This window comes from Thermobia domestica, chromosome 13 (assembly GCF_964235325.1).
Source record: "Thermobia domestica chromosome 13, izTheDome1.hap1.1, whole genome shotgun sequence".
Lineage (NCBI taxonomy): Eukaryota > Metazoa > Arthropoda > Insecta > Zygentoma > Lepismatidae > Thermobia > Thermobia domestica.
Genome location: NC_137466.1, coordinates 178,234,360 through 178,244,344, shown reverse-complemented (window position 1 = coordinate 178,244,344; position 9,985 = coordinate 178,234,360). Strand labels below are relative to the sequence as shown.

Sequence of the window (9,985 nt, the reverse complement as noted above, 5' to 3'; positions counted from 1 at the left end):
ATATGTGTTTTTTATAATATTTTCGATGTACCAAGTGATCAGAGATGGAATTTGACCCCCTTTCTCCCGTATATGCGCATATGACTGTAGTCATTGAAGAGTAAGCGTTTCACTAAGTTACATGCTTATAGTTAATAAATAAAATTACATCCGTAGGCCTAGTGTTTGTCAATATTCGAGAAAAGACCGAGACGGTGCTTGCTAGTCTTGCTCAAATTACCAGTTGCATAGTCACAAGTATCTGTGACGGTGTCGTCTCGATTTACGAATGTCCATCTTGATCTCGGTCTCAATACCATCTCTACTCTGGAAACCATTCGTGACTTATATGCTTCCACTCCACAACGAATCTGAGCTGATCTGCAGACCACGCTGTATTAATCAGGTAAGTTTACTGACGGTGCTAGAAAAAGGTAAGGAGGCATGAGCTCCCCGTCGACATCGTCCACCTCCCGACTGCCTCCCAGACATGTCCCATTGTAATGTATAGCAAGTAATATCAACTATTATATTCAGTATATATATTAGTATTAAAAAAAAAAACACACACACATTATGAAACACACACTTTTGCTGGTGCGGTTGTTAAATGCAACCTATTTAGAAATTTGTTTTCATCCTTTCTCGCATAGTTTTCTTCTCATTGATCTGAATATCTTTGTTGTCTCTGCAGTTTAATTTTCTTCTCTTCTTCCTCCAGTTCCTTTAGTTGCTGAATCTTCCCGTTCTCTCTCCTCTTCTCGTCTCCAGCATTTATTTCTCTTTTCTTTTCCAAATACACCTGATATTGTCTCATTGAACTTCTCACTGAATTTATCATACCTCTTGTAATTATTAATCCTGATGATCCACCTATTCTCATCACACAATCATATATGATCCGTTGAGCCACCAGAGATTCTTCTTGTAAGTTGTCAACAATGAGAATTTTATTTATTGAGAAACCACTTTCAAAAAATGCGTTTCCGCGAAAGAAGGTAAAACACAATTTCATAACTGACCATAAGTCAACGAAGTTCTTCCCATTTCCTAAGACTAAGTTTAAAAAAAAAAAAAAAAAAAAACCTTATCATTGGCTATGAATTCATTCGAGTGTTCCTTAAATTCTTCAGTCTGAACTTTCACTGTGAGCTGGAGATACTATTTCTTTGCGTTCTCAGCCACTTGTCCAGATATCCTCTTGTCACCATGCAATTCTTCTAGAGCAGCGTCTACCCTTTTCAGTAAATATGTGAGGATGCAGTTAGATGTATTGCTCCCAGAAAATTAGTTTCAACAACTATATCAGAGAACACTGACTCCCTCGATATCATCATTGAGAACACTACATTTTGCATCCAGTAACAGTAAAGAAATCAACCCTATTTCATAAATTTAGTAATTGAACAATGGACCTAAATCGATTTTTCCCTGACTTTCCCTGACCAATCTGCCATTTTCCTTACTTCACCTGGTACATTTATACTTCCCTGCCCCTTCCCTGACTTTCACTTATTTTTCTAGAATGTGGACACCGTGATAAAGGTTTTGTATGTATTACCGTTTTATAGAAAAAAATGGTGCCATATGATATTTGCCGTTGCGTGAGTACGTATTGGTTATTTGTCTTCTCATGGAGTTAAGAAAGCTACAGGAATTGCAATTCAAAGCAATTAATATTGCAATTCCATATTTCTTTAAATGTCATAGCGTATGCTTGCAATTTCTAAGAGTTAAAACATTCATTTTGTAAGAGTAAAAACATTCATTTAATGCATGTGTGGAAAGTATAAATTGTTCATTAATTCCCAGTTTCAATATAACTTCTGCAAAACAAGCGTCATTATTCATTACTATGATTAATACTATCCCTTCTATTTATTTGTTTTGGAAATTTATTAAATAATCTGATCACACAATTTTCCAGACATAATTTTAAGATGTTCATGAGCAAGAACTCAAATCTCTTCTTACACTTTCGTTGTTTAAGAGTATAAAGGGCTAGTACCTACCTGTATTGCTCTTATGAATTTACGATACGGCATTTTAAGTAAAAAAAAATATAGTATCCTATTAGTTATACAACCTTTCATCAAACAGTGTTAGAAACAACCAAGAAATCTAACATTGATATACAATTGTTCAGATCATGTCTTGCCCCCCTTCCCTTTTAACGTCCAACCGCCGCCACTGCTCCCTCCCTCAAATCAACTTGTATTTTGTCCTTCCGTCTCGTTTTAGGTCTTCCCTTCTTCATTTCACCTGTTACCTCGAGCTCTTCAATTCTCTTTCCCACATGGTCGTCGTTTCTTCGTTCTACATGTCCCAGGCATCTCAAATACTTCTTGAAAAATTTTACTCGAGCCCCCACCCCCACCCTTGACAGTGCCGATATAATCATTTCGTAAATTTGCCTACGTAAAGCTCATAAACAGGTTTAAAATTTATAATACGTACATGCATAATTTAACATAACATAATATGTCACAATAAAGAACCTGGAGTCTCATAATATTATTATGAATGAGCATGCGCAACAGCACATACAAATACACTCAATACATAAGAGATATACAGGGTGTTTCAAAATAACACCGACAACTGTGGGAGGTGATTCCTGGTACCAAGATAAGACAAAAAGTATAGACCAACTTGGGTGCACAAATGCTTCCTTCATAGTTATAGGTTGTCGAAAACATGAAAAAATGAATTTTAAGATTCCATAGCTCCAAAACTATGGGATCTACAGTAGTCGGGTCAAGACTTTACTTAGGAACTAATATGTGCCCCATCCAAATATCCAAGTTTCAGAATTCTGCGGTACTTCTGCAACAATTTTTATAGAGGTACAGTAGTTGGTAAGTACTTCAAATTAAATGTCCGTAGCCAAACTCCCTCTATAAAAATTGTTGTGTTAGTATCTCAGGATTCTGAAACATTTATTTTTGGATAGCGCTCATATAAGTCTTGGCCTGACTATCGTAGGTCCCGCACTTTTAAAGCTATGGACCTTTGAAGTTCATTTGTCCATGTTTACGGCAGCCTATAACTCCGAAAGGAAGCATTTGTGCACCCATGTTGGTCTATACTTTTTGTGTTGTCTTGGTGTCAGGAATCACTTCCCAAAAGTTAGCGACGTTGTTTTGAAACACCCTGTATAATGGGGTAGAGACTTAGAGGCACCCTGTATATTCTCTCAGGGTGGGACTAGACCTTAACCTTCTATCTTCGTGAATTAACAGGTGAAAGAAAGTAGGAATATCACAAGAACCTTTCATAGACTAACTGCTGAACCAATTAGAAGACTTCTGTTGTGTTGAAATGTACTTTCATATTACCCCTAAGCAGTAGCGTAGCGTAGTTCCTACCTAGGGATAGCTGTAATTCTTAATGCATTTATTATTCTGAACATTCTGCTCTTAAATCATTATTGAGTCCCTTGTGGCTAATGGTTAATGTACGCGTCTTTGGGACGCGAAACCTGGTTTCGATTCTCGGTAGGAGCTCATGTAGTTCGAATCCCATGTTAAGTTACAGGTGCATGTCTCATATAGCCTCGCTGCTGAACGGAATTTTAAACTCTATTCTTACCAACCATTCAAGCATTATTGTATTATTTATATTAAAGTATTATTCTATTTATTCAGAACAGCAGCATCAGTTACATTTTGTTTCGAAGATGGTCAATTTCCCCCTGCCCTCCCGCAAATGACACCTCTGACTCAGTATGCTTGTAAGGGACAGGATCAGCATACCAGCAGTAAATTAAGGCGTCAAAACTGATACCAGATGTAAAAAACTAAAATACTACTAAACTCGTTCCTCGTTATTCCTTTCTCTCTCATTTTCCCACTTTTTTCTTGGACAGGGGGCGCAAAAAGATACCTACAATTTGGTCGGTACAATTCTTCAAAGAATTTGCTGCAAATTTGGAGGAAACTATTTTTCGGACGGTTTCTTCTCACATAAACTCACACCAAGATTCACGAAAATATGATACTTGGCGCTGTTGATATAATTGATCCAGTGAATTGTTATGACCAGGGTCCGGATCTTGTTGACCTAAAAAATTTTCAAAAGTAACCTATAAAATGACACTAAAATTCCTGTAAAATGACCCTAAAAATCACAAAAATTGACCTTAAAACTTACGTTTTCTCAAAATTTTATTTCGTTAAACATTGACACTTTTTAATATCCATTGGATTTTTAATTAACATTTCAAACTCATATTCAAAAAGTTGTGTTTCAGTTAGATGCAGTCCATTGATCATTTATTTCTATTGATCAGTCCATTGTACGGAATTGTAAGTATTGAAAGCGTCAATTTACTCCTGAGTTGAAACTAGGAAGCACTCTTAAACAATAAAAGTTAGCAAGTGTAGACTACATGAAAATAATAGATAAAAACCTGTTTAAAACCCTTGTACGCCTTCTAATCCATTTTTAGTTATTCACGTACTCACATTCTTTGTGGTCAATAATCCAAAAGTATCTGTTTGGCCACCTACCAATCCCCACCTTTCGTTAACCAGCTACAGTTTAGTTTTCATTAGCTTGTTAAGAATGCAGTTTTCCACTCCAATAGTCAGGAAGTAAGAAAAGAGATTATTCAACTTCGTCTTTTGCACATCCGTAAACCGTGTTCATTTAAAGATTTCCTTATATAGAAAAAAAATAAAAAGACCATAAGTGACCTAAAAGTTACCTTAAAATATTAAAAAATGACCTGAAATTTCAAAACGGCAAAAAGTGACCAAAAGTTGACCCTAAAAAACTATATTTTTAGAACCTAGAGTTGATGGATAACGTTTTTATTTGAACTTGTCTTGTCCTATGCGTAACAGAAAAAAGTTGACTTGCCAACAAGATCCGGGCCCTGGTTATGACAATCAGGGGTAAAAGTGAGGGAGAACGCAGTAGGATGTCGTTCCACGACTTCCAAAAGATATCTATGGCGTCCCCCACTTCATAAAAAAATACAATGGGCAAAGATAGGCACGGGGGACGGTGTGACGTCATTCGTCCCCTATTTTTTGAGATCCACTTTTACCCCTCCTGACAATATTCCCATCATTTGTATGAATCATCATGTTTTATTGTTATATGAATATAGTTTGTTATATGCTACCTATAGAACAAGAGCCATTTCAGGAAATTTATTGAAAGTGGGAGCAATCCAGTACCAAACAGCATCAACAACGAACTGCATTTGAAAAGAAAACATGTTCCACTCTCACCTATATTTACGCTAGGGGGAAGGAGAAAAGACGAGACTGTAGGATAATTATGTGTATAAATGAGTCATTTTGCAATGCCCTGTACAACTCCAACATTCAATCTTTAATCTCCATAGTGGATAACACCTTTGTTAAGGTGAAGATGTTTACGGATGACTTTAGTATACAGATATTTCTCAATTTGAAGTAAAGGACCAGTGCTGTCATCGACGGAAGAACGCATAAATGTAATGACACTCATTTTATATCCGTTAACTCAGAGGCGCGTGGTTTGTACAGTTATCTTCTTAGATGACGTCACACGATGGAGAAAGCGTTGTTCTGGAAAATTGCTGCTGGTGGTGACTCGGATGGTCTGATGAATGATCATAGAAGCTTACAAGATGACTTTCGCGTGAGCTGGGAATTGGAATTTACAGAAGCAGTAAACAAACATAATATATGCGCTTTCTGTATCTTTGGCATTCTTGGCGAACTAAGCCAAGATTCTTCGTACACGCAAAAGAAAATTTGAATGCTTCAATGTACACAAAACCGCTATTCCTCGTTTTATTTTTCGTCCTATTTATATCTCATTTCTAAAATATTAATATTTTATTTTGAGCACCAATGAATTAATTCTATAAATTGTAAATGTTTAGAATCAATGTTTCGGGATTAATATGCGGAAGTCTGTACGAATAGCGTGAACAATAAGGTTGATAACCTGCCCGTTATGGCGCTAGTGTAGCAGCAGACACTCCAGCCAAGCCAGACCGTAAAAGATAAGACAAGAGAAACGAAAGTTATACATAATATTGTTTTGTGTTGTCTGTTAGTGATGTGTTATTTTATACTTTTGTTTATCTGTTTATCCTGGAGCAAAGTTTACGCAGGTAAGTTGAAAGGGTGATGAGATAATTAAGTTGCATATTTTTTTAATTAGGGAGGCTGAAAGAGTAGTACTATATTGTTGCCTACAGAGTGTAAACGGCATGGTTGTGGTTAGACGCTGAGCTTATGACAGACAGCATTGGTGGGTGTAACTCAAAGCAGAGTGACGACGTTCATGCTTTTCCTTTACATTTTTTTTTTCAGTACTGGCTTTTAGCTGGTTATTATAATTGTCTTTGGTAAATTAACAATGTACAAGTATATTTACGAAAAAAAGTTAGTTAATTTCAATTTCTCCAGAAATTTGAATGACAGATTAGACACGTAGCACATTTTTAAGGGCATGAAGAGCATAGGCTGATACAGAAAGGGTGCCTCTTTGAAAGAAAAATATGATTCCTTTTGTGTTATTTCAACGAGAGGAGATGACAAAAGTACTTTTTTTTCTGTCAATATATTAGACCAATTACCTGTTCTCAATCTATTAGTACAAACTAGATAAGGTTTCCAAGTGTTACAGCGTGAAATATTTTGCGTCACTTGCTTTCCGTCACTTGCTTAAGAATCAACAGATATAAACTTTTTCTTCCCAGAGGAGGATCTGAAGGCGCATCCCCCCCTAAAGAGAAAATATAACTTTTTGTGTTATTTCAACAAGACGAGATGATCAAAAGTATTTTTTTCTGTTAATGTTTTAAAGTAATAGCCTCTTCTCAAATTACTGTAAGTTTAAACTAGCTAATATTCCCAAGTCTTACAACCCGTAATGCGTATTTTGCACCTTCTGCGAACCTACCTTCGTTTTGTGCAAGAATGAAGAGATATAAACTTTCCGTAGCCCAATGAAGGATCAACAGGGGAGCGTGCCCTTCTTAAAAGGTAGATATCCCTTTTTGAGATATTTCACGTAGTTTCAGTGAGGGACTGCAGTAGTTGGTGAACTCCGGGGATCTCCAGTTTCTATTGCAGCCAGTGTTTCTTTCAGAAAAAAATGTTTCGGGTGAGCACATTTAGTATTCAGAGGGCACATATTCTCCTCTGGGAAATCACTCTCAGAGCTCCGGGGCGCAGTGCAGCCCAAAAATATATTTGGAAGAAACACTGATTGCAGCTGAAAAAAATATGTATGTCCCGTTCTTTATATTTATTTATACGGTTATTATTATTATTATTATTATTATTATTATTATTATTATTATTATTATTATTATTATTAATAATAATAATAATAATAATAATAATAATAATACTTATGGAGCAAAATTATAAAGGAACAAGAAATACTCGTAAGTTCGGTGTAAAATGCATATACTAATTTTAATTCTTAAAGTCCTATAAAAATACAACTTATTTCAATCCACTTCAATTTTGGAACGTCGAAAAGCTATTTGTGTATACAGTACTCATTTTTATTTTCTTTCAGAGTATAACAAAATTAAATATGTCTGTTAATAAACGATAAAGAAAGAAAGAAAAAGATCCAAAAATAGATTTATTACTATCTAGAAATTAGTTTACGTGCAGATATCAAGCGTATGAATACCGGAACGCGGAACTTAAGAACATAAAAGGAACACACATGGGCCCGCGATGGCTCAGGGTTAGAGCTCTAACATCTCGTACGTGGAGTCCTTAGCTCAATCCCATCTTGTGCCAAGTGGTCTTTGTAGTAAAAAAAAAAAAAAAGAAAAAAATACTGAGTGCGTAGATTTTCTTCGAGTTTTCCTGCTTTCCTTCCCACTATCTTCTTTCCGCCTCTATCATCCATCTCATCACCACCGTCTCATCATATATATGAGCGTGTGTGTGCATGAGTGTTTATTGTTAGTTTTCTATCTATTTGTGGCAATGTAGTACGTAATAAAATAATGGTGATATTATTAAGATTTTACTGTTATGTAGATACGAAATAAGTAGTTACATATTTTGTATATCACAAGCAATCTATATATTAAAATGTTAGGTTTATATGTTTGCGTTCAAGAAAAGTTTATGTTTTTGGTCAATTTCGTTTATGTTTGTGACCAATTTTTTTCAACAATGAGATCTCGAAAACCACGACCTCTAGAAACGTGCGTTTTCACTGGTCTCTTTGAAATTTTGTGCAGATCTGCCAGTTCTCATTCAGATTTTCAAAAATCGTGCCGTTATTGTTCTATTCAACATTTTAGGAGCCGTTTTGAACCCATAAGATTAATATTGTAGCTAGGGCGAAGGCAAAGTTAATATCCCTGTCAGGCAACCAGTAGCAGAGTTACGTACAGCGGGTTGACGGACATTGCAGGCGCTTTGCTTAAAGGAGCAGTTCGACTTAGAAATGCATTTTTTACAATTTATTTCCATTTGTAGAGTTGAAAATTCTAAAAGGAATGGTGTTTGTTTGATCGCGATACGTTCAGTCGTTAGCGAGTAACAGAGGAAGAAAGATTTTGTGATGACGTCATAGGTGGGCAAAGAGCGAGAGCAGGCTTACAATACATACTACACAGTGCCAAGCATTTCGATTGTGACAGGTGCGGTGGCACGTTCTAAGTGCGGTTTCCTTTCCCAGAACTGATTGCAAAGACTTACAAATATTATTTGCATGTAGAAAATGATATCTGATGGTGGGCTGTACAAATGTTTTTATAATATTATAAAACGTATCCTATAAAGCATGAGTTCAGCGTTTCAAAAAAAAAAAATCGAAACCAATATGTAAATAGATGGCGGACGAGATTGCTGCAACACCTAAGTACCTTTTCTTTAATCATTCTTCCGATTCCCAAACATAAGTATGTTCATTTTCACGTTTTGTTGCAATTTTTAACGCTGACCCTATAAGTTTGTGCTTCAAGGTATGTACAGGAGCGCAACATATGAGGCAAAAATGAAATAACATCTGTAAAGTTTGCCAGAATACGAAAAACACTTCACCGGTTAAATTTCTTTTATTCTCATAGCTGTCCGCGGAACAACTCTCATCACCCGTTTCATCATCATTGTCACATGATACAGAGAAATTAAACGATGAATCAATGTCTTGAGGAACAGTCATCGTCACTGATTCCTTCTACAAGCCGATATATTTCACTCCCTAATTCACATTGTATAGCTTATTTCTAAAGTAGTATCTTCAGAATCATGAGTGACATTGTCTCAATTACCCTCTAATGCCTCGTCTTGACTACAACCGTCAATTGCGTCTTGTACGATATTTGTACGTTGGTAACTGGACATAGATCGGTGCTTGTTCAATGGCTCGGATTTTAAACCTTTCAATAATATACTTGGAACAGCATTCTTTCTCAGTTTGCGTGTAAATAATTCTCCTGTCATTAGCCATAAGTGGATCTAGACGGTAAAAACTCAGGGGGGGGGTCAGAACCCAGACTATGATATGTATATCATGTTTACTAAAAACTTTCAAAAATATCTAAATAATAGCTTAAATCAATTTTGTCACTCAAACGCTGGGGGGCCTAGGCCCCCGGCCCCAGTCTAGATCCGCCACTGGCATTAACTTTTCTTTCAGTAAACTTCACTTCTTGAAGGCAGGCTCTTCAAGATGTTTGGAACACGAGTTAATATATTTGGTACATTTTTTGATTTTCTTGAGCCATAATTTATATCGATCTGGTGATTTTTCACGACTTAGAAACGTAAGAAAAGATGCTTTAGTCCTCAGCTTCAATTGCACAAGAATTACAACCGAAAACACAGCAAGTGTTAGGCATTTCTATTTCACTTCACAGACACAGCACGCGCTGTACTAACACGAGTTTTCTACTTAACACTAGTGTTCCTTTTAGAAAAAAAATCCGGGGGGAGGGGAAGGGACACTTAGTATTCGGAGAGGCACATTATTTTTACACAGTACTATTATATTTATTACATTATAGACGTATTTTGGT

The 9,985-nt window shown here is 36.1% G+C and overlaps 1 protein-coding gene across 2 annotated transcripts in view; it reads left to right on the top strand.

Annotated features, from left to right (window-relative positions):
* The first annotated feature begins 5,536 nt into the window (after positions 1-5,536).
* Positions 5,537-9,985, top strand: part of LOC145668803 (uncharacterized) — a 39,263-nt gene continuing 34,814 nt past the window's right edge. Inside the window, exon 1 of one of the 2 annotated variants that reach the window (XM_081736971.1) lies at positions 5,537-6,094. Coding sequence is in view for 1 of the 2 variants with exons in the window: in XM_081736970.1 (XP_081593096.1) it covers positions 6,040-6,094 (55 nt within the window). In the remaining variant the exon portion in view is untranslated. The remainder of the gene's footprint in view (positions 6,095-9,985) is intronic. The other variant, XM_081736970.1, reaches the window with a different exon arrangement.